The sequence below is a fragment of the Pseudorca crassidens genome, chromosome 4, assembly GCF_039906515.1.
Source record: "Pseudorca crassidens isolate mPseCra1 chromosome 4, mPseCra1.hap1, whole genome shotgun sequence".
In the NCBI taxonomy this organism is placed as follows: Eukaryota; Metazoa; Chordata; class Mammalia; order Artiodactyla; family Delphinidae; genus Pseudorca; species Pseudorca crassidens.
The window spans coordinates 19,357,113-19,371,639 of record NC_090299.1 but is presented as its reverse complement, the minus strand read 5'-3'; the positions used below and the strand labels follow the sequence as shown (position 1 = coordinate 19,371,639).

At 35.5% G+C, this 14,527-nt stretch overlaps 1 protein-coding gene across 7 annotated transcripts in view; it reads left to right on the top strand.

Moving 5' to 3' along the window:
- BLTP1 (bridge-like lipid transfer protein family member 1) overlaps positions 1-14,527 on the top strand; it is a 208,573-nt gene that overhangs the window by 35,633 nt on the left and 158,413 nt on the right. For all 7 annotated transcript variants that reach the window (XM_067735145.1, XM_067735146.1, XM_067735147.1 and 4 more), the window contains 5 exons: positions 4,271-4,457; positions 7,987-8,068; positions 8,445-8,638; positions 10,925-11,004; positions 12,843-12,993. In XM_067735145.1, coding sequence (XP_067591246.1) covers positions 4,271-4,457; positions 7,987-8,068; positions 8,445-8,638; positions 10,925-11,004; positions 12,843-12,993 — 694 coding nt within the window. The remainder of the gene's footprint in view (positions 1-4,270; positions 4,458-7,986; positions 8,069-8,444; positions 8,639-10,924; positions 11,005-12,842; positions 12,994-14,527) is intronic.

Here is a 14,527-nt window from a genome sequence, read left to right as displayed (position 1 = left end):
TGTATTCATGCATCTGCATGGATGGCTCTGTGAGAGTATATGTATGTATGTGTTTGTCTTTGTGAGTGGTTCTGTGTTTGAGTGCTTAAATGAGTGCATGCCCCCCTCTGTATATGTGTGCTCACCTCTGTGTATGTGCTTTTTCCTATGTTTCTGTCTCTATGGGTGTGCTCTTGGGCCACCTTTTTGCATCTGTGTTTGTTGGGATAGGGGTTGACAGATGGACAGGGAATTGCCATATGGAATTTTCCTGGGGATGGCAGAAAGCTGGAATTATTGACAGAAAAGATCCTGGGCAAAGACTCTGAAGAGAATAAGGCCATGTAAGCTTGGAGATCAACCAGGCTTGGAGATCTGATTTACTGTTTAATCACATAGCTTGCTGGCTGGAATATTAGTAATTCAGGTGAAACAAATAGAAGCAATAGAACAAAGAAGTTGAGTGTGAACTCAGCTAAATTTCTCTATTTAAAAATATGAAACCAAAAGCTGCTTTTAAAATGCTTATAGATTCACTATTTCTTCAGTATTTTTCTAAAGTGATTTTTGGAAGGAAAAGAGTGGTCTGGGCATTTTGTTCAATCTTACTTAAAATTTAAAAGCCCATCTATTATTTCTGTTTAAGGATTTAACATATTTATTGAGCCCCTTCTACATACCAGGCGCTGTTTTAGGCACCAGGGATAGAAGAGTGAACACAACAGGAAAAAATCATCTCTAATGGAGTTTACATTCTAGTTGGGGGAGGTGACAATCAATAATAAATAATGCAAAAAAAACAACAGTTGGGAAAATGGGTAGGGATTGTTGAGAGGATCTTGCAGTGTTTTAGTATTAAGTATTTAGTGTTTATCAGTGTTTTCAAAATACTTTCAGAGATTAATACCTTTATCTTTGTACCTTGTTGTCTTTAGTAAGTTAATGTAGCCATATTCTTTCGTTTCGGTTATATTGAAAGAAGAGAATCAGAAGTGCATGTCCAGCAAGTTGAAGATCAAATTGAGAATAATCCTGTTTCCATTTTTATACAGTCATCATTTGTTTATTCATCACTGCTGATCCAGTTAGGAGCTAGTCCAGACTCTTGATTTTCCCCATGGCTCCTTCTGTAGCTCATCCACTGGCCTTTATAGTATATTCCTAATGATCAAGGCATTTGTATTCAGGGATCATGATCAAGTGTTCCAAAAGTAAATTTGAAAACAAATGCCTTAAATGAGTTTTGAGGTAAATTTTGATTGAGTTGCTTTATGACCTTGAAGACTTGCATAATGATTAATTCCTACTTGTATAGATCAAAGTGGGAATAGAAAAATAACCTACTTTGCATTTATTATGCTTCCACATGTTGGGTTTCCCAAAAGTCTTAGATCTATTTGTTTGAGGATATTTTTGTTTTACTTAGGAGTATGATTTGTGGTAAGATGCTCTGTTCCTCTTTCATACAAATGAGCCCTACTATGTACTAAGAATTGTTCTAGGCACCAGAGAAACGATAGTGAATAAAACAAGTTTTTTCTCTTAAAGAGCTTGCTTCATTCTGAATCCTTGCTTGGGAAGGATTCAGATAATTAGCGAGTAAATATATGTAGCATCGAGGAGTGAGTGAGGAAAATATGGCATTGAGGAGAGTCAGAGTAGGGTCAGTAGAGAAGAGAGTGCTGTTTTGCAGGGAGGGTGCTGTGTACATAAGGAAGTCGGGAGAGGCTTCAGTGATAGGGGATGGTTAAACAGAAACATGAAGCAAGTTAAGGAAATGAGTTATTGTGACTATCTGGGGGAAGGACATTTCCTGGTTGTTCAGGTTCTGGTTTATAACCAAAATGGAGGCCAGTTTATTGGAGGGAGGACTGGAAGAGGAGAAGAGTGCAGATCCTATAAGATTTTATATGTCACTTTTAAAGGAACTTGGTATCAATGAGAGAGGAGACCATCAGAAAATTAGGAAACAGGAGAGTGACATGATTTTAGTTAGGGTTTTTTTTTTTTTTTTTTTTTTTTCGGTACGCGGGCCTCTCACTGTTGTGGCCTCTCCCGTTGTGGAGTACAGGCTTCAGACGCGCAGGCTCAGCGGCCATGGCTCATGGGCCCAGCCGCTCTGTGGCATGTGGGATCCTCCCAGACCAGGGCACGAACCTGTGTCCCCTGCATCGGCAGGCGGACTCTCAACCACTTCGCCACCAGGGAAGCCCTAGATAGGATTTTTGAAAGATCTGGCCACTGTGTAAAGCACAGGCATAAGGGAAATAAGGGCAGAAGCAGGGAGAGTAGTTACGAGGCTATTGTGTTAAAACAGGTGCAGGTTGATGGGGACTTGGGCCAGAGTGGTGAGGAGTGGTTTCCGGATATATGTTGAAAGAAAAGCTGACAAGATTTGCTGATAATATCTGGGACAAGAAAGAAAGAGAGCAGTCAAATTTTTTGGCCTGAGCAATTGAAAAGATTGACTTGCTGTTGATAAGGTGGGGAATATTGTGGAGTAGGTTTGGGTGGGAAAATCGAGTGTTTGGTTGGGTATGTCAAGTGCGTGATGCCTGTTAGACATCAAATTGGAGATATTTGAGTAGGCTGCTGGATATTTGACCCTGACATTTTGAGAAGAGGTCATGAATGATTACTGTAGAAAGGTTTAAAACCTAATGAGTGATAAAGTTTGATTTACTTATTTAAAAATGATAATGAGGGCTTCCCTTGTGGCACAGTGGTTGAGAGTCCACCTGCCGATGCAGGGGACGCGGGTTCGTGCCCGGTTCAGGAAGATCCCACATGCCACGGAGTGGCTGGGCCCGTGAGCCATGGCCGCTGAGCCTGCACGTCCGGAGCCTGTGCTCCGCAACGGGAGAGGCCACAACAGTGAGAGGCCTGCATACCACAAAAAAAAAAAAAAAAATGATAATGATATTTATAACTATTAAATCTTAGAATACTTCATATGTATTTTAAAAAAGTGTGTTTCTTATTTTTATTTTAATTTTAAGAATTTGACCTACAGCAAGAAAAAGGGGAACACACTTTATGTAATAGCTTAGGGATCGTCTTAGCTTTTAGCCATTTGATAAGTCTGAAGAAATAGGAGAGAGAACATAGGTCAAGAGCTGTCTAAAAAATATAAGAAAAGTTACAACTCTTAAGCATTAGTTTTTTGAAGGATTGTGTTTATCTTTTTTTCCTCTCTTGTCTCAGGAAGTAATGAGGGAAAAAAACCTTGATTGGAGTAAAAGTAAAAGCATTACTGTATAAAAATATGAATGTGTTGATTCATTTTCCTCAGCTTATTTTTGAAATATGAGTGGCAGTGTATTTTTCGTTTGTTAATTTAAACTAAAATTTACATTTATTTAGGGTGTTTGACATCTCATATGCTGTTTTGCTAATAATTTGAGAAGAAATTAATATTGGTGAAATTTGGTACCTTACTAAACCACAGCTTAAGCTACTAAAATGAAAGTTGGTAATTCTCTTTACCCATTTAAAAAAATTAAATTATTCTAACTGGTCATATCTAATTTTAATTGCCTTTCAATTGAATTTGTTTGACAGGGATAAAAACAGATAAAGGTTGAAAAAGAAGTCTTAAAAAACACATGTATCATTTATAACAAAATAAAGCACTGATTGTGGTACCTTTCTTCTGACCCTTTTTGGTTGACATGAGATGCACTGTCTTAGATTATTTTCTCAGTAGGAACAAGTGCCGTATCTATATTTGGATTTATTACTATTGTCACTTATATTTAATATAATTGTCTTTTATTTGAGATTACTATTTGAGTCTACAGTTTATAAAATCTTTGTTTTAGCATTGCGTAGTTTTTAAAAACAAACTAGTATTTATGAAAAGTCCTGGTTTCTATGATGCACAAGTTCAAATAATAGTGTGATGTTTAAATGCATCATGCTTTGAACAATTTACTATTTATATTTTAGTATACACTTATGGCTATATTGGGGTAAAGTTTTACTCTGTTATTGGCATTGTGCTGTTCTTAGCATACAGTCTTTAAGTTTTGTTGTTATACACCCAGAATGTAGAAATTCAGATTGTTTTTTAGAGTGCTAAATTGAAATACTGTAGTAAATCAGCTTTTTTCTTTCTTTTGACCATGTTTTATTGCTTTTAAAATATTATTCCCTTTTATCATAGACGTCTGTTTTAAAAGAAATCATTTGAGTTACTTTAGCTGTGGAAAAGATTTGACTTAAAACTTTGACTAAAGTTTTTAAAAAGTTGACTAAAAACTTTTTTTTTTTTTGTAATTGATGTCTTTAGATCCAAAGGCAGAAACTAGATTATACATCACAGTCAATGACTTTGAATTTCATGTGTATAATCGTTCGGATCTTTATGGACATCTTCAAGAATTGTTTGGTTTGGAGCCAACAATAATTCTACCCAAGAAAGAAGATGATAAAACACGAGAAAATGGAAGAACAAGAACCCAGTCCAAAATTGAAAGGTTGATTGTCAGACTTGAATTCTATTAATCTCCAACATTTAAATATCCGCTTTTATTAGAGTATTATTAACACTGTTTACCTAAACACAGCCTAATCTTTCTTTGTAGATTAACTAAAACTTTTATTCTCACAAATAAGTATATAATTCTTCAAAAATTTCAAATAATACGGAATTATGTAATGTGAAAAAGCAGTCCCGGTCTATTCTTCTCACCAGTTCTACTTCCTTCTTTGTTGATAACTACTATCAATTTGTTTTTTATTCTTTTGAATGCACATACATAAGTCTATACATACATATACATAGCTAAGGTGCATATACAATTATATTATTTTATCTGTTTCTGGGCTCTCCGTTCTGGTTCATTGACCTATTTGTTTTCTTTTTGTTTTTTTTTTTTCTGTTTTTTTTGTGGTATGCGGGCCTCTCACTGTTGTGGCCTCTCCTGTTAGGAGCACAGGCTCCAAACGCGCAGGCTCAGTGGCCATGGCTCATGGGCCCAACCACTTCACGGCATGTGGGATCTTCCCGGACCGGGGCACGAACCTGTGTCCCTTGCATCAGCAGGCGGACTCTCAACCACTGTGCCACCAGGGAAGCCTGACCTATTTGTTTTCTTTCACCAGTACCACAGTGTGTTGATTACTGTAGCTTTACATTTAAGTCTTGAAATCAGGTAGTGTCAGTCCTCCAACTTTGCTTTTCTCCTTCAGTGTTGTCTTGGCTATTGTGGATCTTTTGCCTCTCCATATAAACTTTAGAATCAGTTTGCCAATATCCAGGGGTTTCGGTAGGGATTGCATTGAATCTATAAATCAAGTTGGGAAGAATTGACATCTTGACAGTATTGAGTCTTCCTGTTAATGAACATGGAATGTTTCTTTAGTTATTTAGTTCTCTTTGATATCTTTCATCAGAGTTTTATAGTTTTCCTCGTGTAGATCTTGTAGAAAATTTGTTAAATTTATACCTATTTCATTTTCTGTGGTGCTAATGTACGATATTATGTTTTTAATTTCAAATTCCACTTGTTCATTGGTGGTATATAGGAAAGTGATTGACTCTTGTATATTACTAACCTTGTATCCTGCAACCTTGCTGTAGTCATTAGTTCTAAGAGTATTCTTGATCAGTTCTTTCCGATTTTCAACATAGACGATTGTGTCAGCTGCAAACAAAGAAAGTCTTATTTCTTCCTTCCCAATCTGTATACATTTTATTTCCTTTTTTTGTCTTATTGCAATAGCTAGAACTTCTAGTATGAATTTGGAAAAGAATGGTGAGAGGGGACACCTTGCTTCATACCTGATCTTAGTGGGAAAGCTTCTCGTTTCTCACTGTTAAGTATCATGTTAACTGTAGGTTTTTGTTGGTTGATATTCTTTATCAAGTTGAGGAAGTTCCCCTCTATTCCTAGTTAGTAAAACTAGAGGTTTTAATCATGAATGGGTATTGGATTTTGTCAGATGCTTTTTCTGTATCTGTTGGTATGATCCTTTGATTTTTCACTTTTAGCCTGTTAATTGATTTTTGAATGTTGAACCAGCCTTGTATACATAATAGTTTTATTTATTTATTTATTTTTTGCGTTACGCGGGCATCTCACTGTTGTGCCCTCTCCCGTCGTGGAGCATAGGCTCCGGACGCGCAGGCTCAGTGGCCATGGCTCACGGGCCTAGCCGCTCCGCGACATGTGGGATCTTCCCGGACCGGGGCATGAACCCGTGTCCCCTGCATTGGCAGGTGGACTCTCAACCACTGCGCCACCAGGGAAGCCCTAGTTTTATTTTTTTTAAAGTAGATGATGAGGATGTTTATTCTCAATTAAATATTTAGTGCATATTATGTCCCAGGCACTGAGCTTGAGGTACTGGAGATACTGAGAATATGACAACTGTTCTATCTTGAGGGAATTTACAGCCTACTGTGGGAGTTAGAACACTTAGCAGGCAATTTTAGTGCAAGAAATATAACAGGGACAAGAATAGAATTCTCTGGGCACACATAGAAGGATCCGGGAAGATAGGAACCTTAAAGGTGAATGAATTAAGCAGAGAAGGAGCTGAAAGTTCTACCATGGAGAAGAAACATCATATGCAATAGAGAAGTTGTTACTGAGACTGGAGTGGATTACTTGAGGTGGGGATAAATTAGACTAAAATGTTTAGCAGGATCTGGGTTAGAAATATGGCCTTACCCCAGGTCAGCAGTGTTGTGTTGTGATTGGAGGGAGATAAGACTGGAGGCAGGGAGACCAGATAGAAGGACGTAGTACAGTTCAGGGAAGAGATGATCATCAACTGGGTTGTTAGCAAGGGGAAGGAAGAGAAGGAGATGGATTCCAGATACATTTAAGCAGATGAATACTTAAGAGAGTGATGAATTAGATGTGGAGAACAAATAAGAAGGATGAGTCAACAGTGAATCCAAATTTCTAATTTAAGCAGTAGTCATGCTTAGTCAGGGAACATTAGAGAAAGGTTAGGGGGTGATAGTGAGGTTAGTTTTGAATTTAGTTTTAAGCACTGAAGGCCATCTTACAAATATGGCTCCAGAAGTGTGATTTAGGAGTTATTGGGTTATTGAAGAGACATGCCTTGAGTTTTCATATGAAATCTTTAGTGAATTGCAGTGAATTTTTCATTTCTTAAATTTTGTGTACTTTGTGTATGGCCAATTCCTTTTTTCTTACTCTTGGTCTATCCTTTTCATTGTATTGAGAGGAAATTATTTTGCCACAGAGTGGCGGGAGTAGGGAAGGAGAAGGATCAGCTGAACTGTCAGAAGTGCTTAAAACACTTAAAACATCTAAGTAACTTATATCTTGGTAATTTTTGTTTTAATTATAATTTTTGCTGTCTTTTAAAATGATATAATGTAGTGTGATAGGCATAATGACAGATGTAATGACAGCACATCATAATTTATACTTTGTCATTAAAGCTTGTCATTCTGAAAATATACTTTTTTGTTATAGCTTCTTATATAAAAATTGGTGCATGATAGAGTACATTCTAGGAGACATTTTAGGGATATTAGTGTCCCTTAGATGGTCATTGTTTTGTTTACTGAGCAGTCATTAGATATATTTGGAAAGATATAACTGGTATTAATAATGTGTATTGTGGGACTTCCCTGGTGGCGCAGTGGTTAAGAATCTGCCTGCCAGTGCAGGGGACACGGGTTCAATCCCTGGTCCGCGAAGATCCCACATGCCGCAGAGCAGCTAAGCCTGTGCGCCACAACTACTTAGCCTGCGCTCTAGAGCCCGCGAGCCACAACTACTGAAGCCCGCGTGCCTAGAGCCTGTGCTCCACAACAAGAGAAGCCACTGCAGTGAGAAGCCCACACACCACAACAAAGAGTAGCCTCTGCTCACCACAACTAGAGAAAGCCTGCGTGCTGCAACGAAGACCCAACACAGCCAAAACATAATAATAATAATAATAATGTGTACTGTGAGGAAGTCAACAGTATTCTTAGGTACTTAATTTTTCTCATATGTCAATTTTTGTTTTTTTTCTCAGAGTTAAAGTAAAAACAGAATCTCAAGACCCCACATCTTCATGGAGATCACTTATTCCAGTCATAAAGGTCAATGTGAGCACGGTAAGTAAATTCCACTACAATTAATGTTTCATGGGTTAATAACAGAACCTTTTATTTTTGAAAATATAATTTTCACTTAAGAAAGTAATTTTGTAGAGGTCTTTGGGTTCCATTCTTAATAAAGTGAAAGAATTATTTCAACACCAATACCATTTTAGCACAAATGTATAGAACTTTAAGGCTATTTATTTATTCACAAGTGCTCAAATTTCTTTAAACACTAGTCTAAATTGATCAGTGGAGCAATTTAAACAGTGTATAGTGCTAAAGTGGAATCATTTAGTAGTTGCTTGAAAATGCTTGTTATTAGGTCACCTGAGAAAAAAAAATACAGCCTAAATAGTATGGCATAATATCTCTTATCTGTTTTTTTTAGGGACGCTTGGCCTTTGGAAATCATTACCAACCTCAAACTCTGTGCATCAACTTTGATGATGCTTTCTTAACCTATACTACAAAACCACCTTCCAGTCATCTTGATCAGTTCATGCATATTGTGAAGGGAAAGCTTGAAAATGTTCGAGTCATGCTTGTTCCTAGTCCAAGATATGTTGGTCTTCAAAATGATGAGTAAGAAAGTTATAAAAATAACAAATAACTTCTTTATACCTATTGTAGCTTATCATTTAGAATCTTTAGTATCCTTTTAATTTCTTTGCTATAAGTTGGGCAATAATTACATATATTTCTCTATTAAATCAACTGAGAGTATTCCTGCTTTATAAGATAAATGAATGGAGTTTATCCACTGGTAAACTCCTATTTTAAATATTTTTCTATGAGCTATTTTTCTTGTTCTTTAATTGTAATAGTTAATATTTATTGCCATTTAATATATGTCAGGCACTGTTTATAAGCTTATAATTTTTCTGTCCTTTTCTCAGTGTATTTGGGAAATTTATTTTGGGCAATTGAGCCCTGATGTTTGTATGTTAGAAAATACACATTACACGTAGGTTTTTATTTTCAGAAGGGATGGATAAATAGTAAATTCAACAGATTCATTATAGTAGAGTATCATTGGAGTTAATGAAAAGTTGAAAGTTGAATCAGAATTACTCTTGGAAAACTGATGAAGTTAAGACAGTTTGGGAATTCAGTTGACATTTAAGTCCCAGTCAGTTTTCCACTTAGCTTTCCAGATTTGCTTTCCTTCAGCGAAGTAGCTCCTTACTTTTAGGAGACACATTGTAATAATGACGCACACTAGAGTCACCCTCTTTGTGGTGGGATGCTTCCATTCCAGAGGACCGAGGTCCCCAGGTAACAGACACATGACTCGCATCTGACTCCCAGGCCACATGCTCATGAGTGGGGTGAGGGCTCTTGTAATCTTTGTTATTCTCAATCACTATCCTTTTCTGTGAAGGAGTCTATCGTTAAATTTGTGTAATTTAGTATTCATGTGATAAAAGTAAAAGTATTCATGTGATGAGTTTCCACTGTCTCAGCTTTTGTCTTTGTGTGTAGGCAATATAAAGTTTGAGGTTATGAGAAACATGATTGTTTCTTTTTAGTTCCAACTTTTGGCTAGTTTGCTATTAGATTTTCTAGGGATTGGCTAGAATGACACAGTCATTTTCCCAGCTTGAGTACCGGGGAGGCTCTGGGTCTACCTGGTTTCACACTCTTCAGGATCACTGAATTGCTAAGCATCTTGGAGTATAAGCTACGCACACAATTCTATATTTATGGGTGCAAGTTGTAATACTGAAAAAAATAAATCTGGGTTTTTGTGAAAATTACCACAGAGTAAAATGAAAAAATGTCCTGCTATTTGTATAAAAAGATTTAAAATTGTATTTTTCACTCTTCAGTAGTAAACATGGAGATTAAATAATGAGACTAAACCCTAACCTTTGTGATTTAATACATATTTAGAAGAAGATTGTTGAATTTGTATGTGTTATATTATCTGATGATTGAGAGGTTAATTTTGATATGGAAGGAAGATATTGTGGTGTATGATAAAGACAAAAGTTGTTAAATCAAAGCAAGTAGAGGGAAGTTAATTGATGGTACAGAAACATTCATTCCAGAATTTGAGTTCAAGATGTTTGCTTTAAGTTTATTTTAAGTTGATCAACTAAATATTCTTGGAAATAGGTAACATAAAGTTGTTAAAAATGACAACATTTTTTTAATTTAATGTTTCTGAAAGGTTATGCTTTATTTTACAATATATAAGATGATATTTTTAATCAGTTTTATAGTGTTATTAATATAAAATGGTTGAATTTGAAGTCTAATTTTAAATTTATTGTTGCAAATGCAGAATACGATTATTATATTCCAATGAACATTGTTCTTCCATTGTATTTAATTAAACTTTGTTTTATTTATTTTTTTGTTTTTATTTTTTTGCGGTACGCGGGCCTCTCACTGTTGTGGCCTCTCCCATTGCGGAGCACAGGCTCCGGACGCGCAGGCCCAGTGGCCATGGCTCACGGGCCCAGCCACTCCGCGGCATGTGGGATCTTCCCGGACCGGGGCACGAACCCGTGTCCCCTGCATCAGCAGGTGGACTCTCAACCACTGCGCCACCAGGGAAGCCCTAAACTTTGTTTTAAATGGATTTCTCTCATTCAAAACTTAAAATGAGAAATGCAAAACAGATTTTTTTGTCTTTCTTTAACTGATTTTACTGGTGCCAATTTTTTATATAGTCTAATATAGAAAACAATTATGGAACAATTTATTGTGTATGTGAAAGATGTTTTCCCTTTTCAAGTTTCTACACTTGATTGCTTTTTAGTTTTCTTTGTTGTTTTCACCCATTACCATTGTTAATTAGCATACTGAACATTTTATATTCTGGAGATGTACTTAGTTTGCCTTCCACCTTCCTTTGTATAGACCACCAAGATTAATGGGAGAAGGTTTTGTGGTGATGCAGTCGAATGATGTTGACATCTACTATTACATGGATGAGCCAGGTATTATTTTTTGAAAATATGTTTCATAGCTACAATTCTGTTTCTTCTATGAAATGCTGATATCTAATAATATTTTAAGTATCCTTGCTTAGGATATAAATAAGCATTAATAATGGTAGATGTGGATGTGAGAATGCCTACCTAAAAAATATCTGTGTCATTTGTCAAAAGTTGAATATTCTTTAGTATTTCAGATCAAAAGAGAAAAATATAGTAATCTTTCCTTCAAATTCCATTTTTGCAAGTATACTTCAAAAATTGTGAATACAAATGACCGTGAGTGAAAACCATTAGAGAATGTGATGATAGTTAAGGTAGTTCATGCTGGCTTAGGGGAAAAAAAATCACAGTAAGTTGGATTTGAGGCTTAAAGTTTAAGGATTGAAGTCCAGCTAGTTACAGTGCTTCACAGGTGGCCTCAGTTTTATAAATAAGCCAAATATTGGATTTTTAGTCATTTTTTCCTAATTCTTGTTTTTCATACCTTTCAGGAGGTTTATGAGGTCAAAGTATGTTCAAAATTAGGATGTTATTTGCCTTTTTTTTTTTTACCATGTTGTATTGATGGTGTAAAAGTTACAGGGGGCAAAACTTCTGGTGCTTTTAGCATGAATCAAGGCAGTGATTCCAAACTATACTAGTGATCCCTGTCTTTTTCACTGCCACGCAGTCACAATAAAACAAATGCCAGTGTACTTTACAGTGTCTTTGATTAAGCAGTAAAAATTACTTTTATCAAATCTTGACCCTTCAGTAAACTTTTTAATATTCATTTAATAAAATGATAAGAACACATAATACACTTCTGCCTCATACCAAAGTACACTGTTGTTTCGAGGAAAAGCATTCTGTGATTGAGTTCCAAGCTGAACTGTTTGCTCTTTTCATGGAATACCAGTTGTGCTTGAAAGAGCAACTAGGGACAAACTATGGTTTTGAGCTTTCATTTGACAGTTAGAATTTTGGAAAATTTGGGTCTGCCACTGTGAGTTTGATGACTTTTCTGATGAGACTACCAGTGTTATTAACAATATGACTTCTTAAATGTTTAATAATGAAATTTGTCTATTTGGGAAAAATATGAATGTCTCAGTGAACCAATATTTTCCAAATGAACAATTCATGATGTCCATAAAAGATTTATTCAGAGTGCAAGAGAGATCAGTAAATTTTAACGTGTCAGAGTATGAGAAGTTCAGCAATATGGTTTCAGATTCCACATTGCAAGTAATCTTTAAGAAATTACCACTTGTTGAATTTTGGTCTAGTGTCAAAGAATATCCAAAATTATCTGAAAAAGCTATTAAAATACTCCTCCCTTTTCTGTCTACCTATTTGTATGAGGCTAGGTTTTCTTCAATAGATTAAGTGCAGAAACAGCTGTGAGAATTCACTTGTTTTCTATTAAGCTGTATATTTAAGAAATTTGCCAAAATAAAAATGATGCCAACACTTCTCAATAAATTAATTTGTTTTAGAAAATATGCTTATTTTGATTAAAAAATATTTTCGTTCAAAATGAAATAAAATTTTATTTGTTTTCATTAAAAATGTTGTTATTTTTCACATCATATTTTCGTTAAATCTTATTAGACATTTTGTTATGTCAACATGTAATGAGTTTATTTTAAAAATAAAATTTAAAAATATTGCTCAATTCAAATTTTGAATACAGTAAATTTTGATAGATACAATACCAAAAAAATCCCACTTTGGGGTCCTCAATATAGAGTGTAAAAGTTCCTGAGATCAAAAAATTTTTAGAAATGTTGATCTAAGGAAGCCTTTTAATGGTTATTTTAAGTAACTATCTTCATATTGTATATTCTGCAATATAGGACTTGTTCCAGAAGAAACAGAAGAAACTATTGACGGAGAAATGAGCAGTGAGGATTGCAAATTACAAGATTTGCCTCCCTGTTGGGGACTGGATATAGTTTGTGGTAAAGGAACAGATTTCAACTATGGGCCATGGGCTGATAGGCAGAGGTACTTGATTAAATTATATTTCTAAGTCAAACGTTTTGGAATAATACTATAATTTTTATTAAAGGCTAGCTTAGTATCGATATTTTTATAAGCAATTTTATTATGGCAGGGTAAGATATCACTAAACATTTTAATCCAAATAATTTGTAGAGAAATTGGCACAAGCAAGTTTGCTCTAAAGGAGGAGCTAATTCATTAGAAAAATGGTAAATGAGCAGAATATTTATTGGTTCCTTGGTTTTTTCTTTTGTATTTAATCACCGAATATGCCAGGGATTGTTGGGACTATGGAGATTCAGAGCTAAAAGACATACATAGTTCAGTTTCAGAAAAAAGAAACAAAGAGTTTTATTAAGTGCTGTATTAGAGGTATGTAAAAAGTCTTGATGAAGAATTTAGAGAGGTACTGTATTAGTTTGCTGAGGCTGCCACAACAAAGTACCGCAGACTGTGTGGCTTAAACAGCAGAAATTTCTCACCGTTCTGGAAGTTAGAATTCTGAGATCAAGATGTTGGCAGGATTGGTTCCTTCTGAGGGCCGTGAGGGAAGACTGTGTTCAAAGCCTCCCTCCTTGGCTTGTAGATGGTCATCTTCTCCCTGTATCTTCACATGGTCTTCTCTCTTGTGTGTTTTGTAGGTCTCTGTGTCCAAATTTCCTTTTCTTGCAAGAATACCAGTCATATTGGATTAGGGCCCACCCTACTGACCTCATTTTAACTTAATTACTTCTCTAAAGACCCTGTCTCTAACTATGGCTAAATTATGAGGTACTGAGGATTAGGACATATGAATTTTAGGGGGACACAATTTAGCCCATAACAGGTTCATAACTCATATTGAAGAGGAGAGAACTGGAGAATGCTTTTTGGTTGAGGTAGTATGTGAGTTGAGTTTTGAAACATAAGTAAGAATTAGCCAGGGAAGGAAGGGAAGGATAAGTAATCAAGGCAAGGGAGGAGTTCTGCAAATGCATGATGGCAGTGGAGAATTGTCTTAATAAGTTCTATAGGTTGTTAAAGAGATTTGTAGGTAGTTAAGAAATATATAGATTTTATACTGGAGGTAATAGGGAGTGCCTGAAAGGTAAAAAAGGGTTTTTTATTTCTTAGTTATTCTACTAATTTTGAAGTAATTTTCTGTTTTTAATATATTATGAACATCTACCTACTTATTGAAGAATTTTAAACAAAGGAGGGGACATGTACTACTATTTATGAGGGAACATCTAAATTTTTATGTAAATATACCTTGTTTAAAGCTAGTTTAGTCTTTCATAAACTAGCTTGAATGGAGAAATACAAGCTTAATCAGTGACTGAGGCAGATATTACTGGGCCACTGATGGACTACTAAGAGTGCTGATACTTGATATACTCACTCTTTTTATACTTAACTGTTTTTTTTTAAATTTTGTTTTAGTTTATGTTTTTACACAGCAGGTTCTTATTACTTATCTATTTTATACATATTAGGGCATATATGTCAATCCCAGTCTCCCAATTCATCCCAGCACCACAAACCACCCCTGCCACTT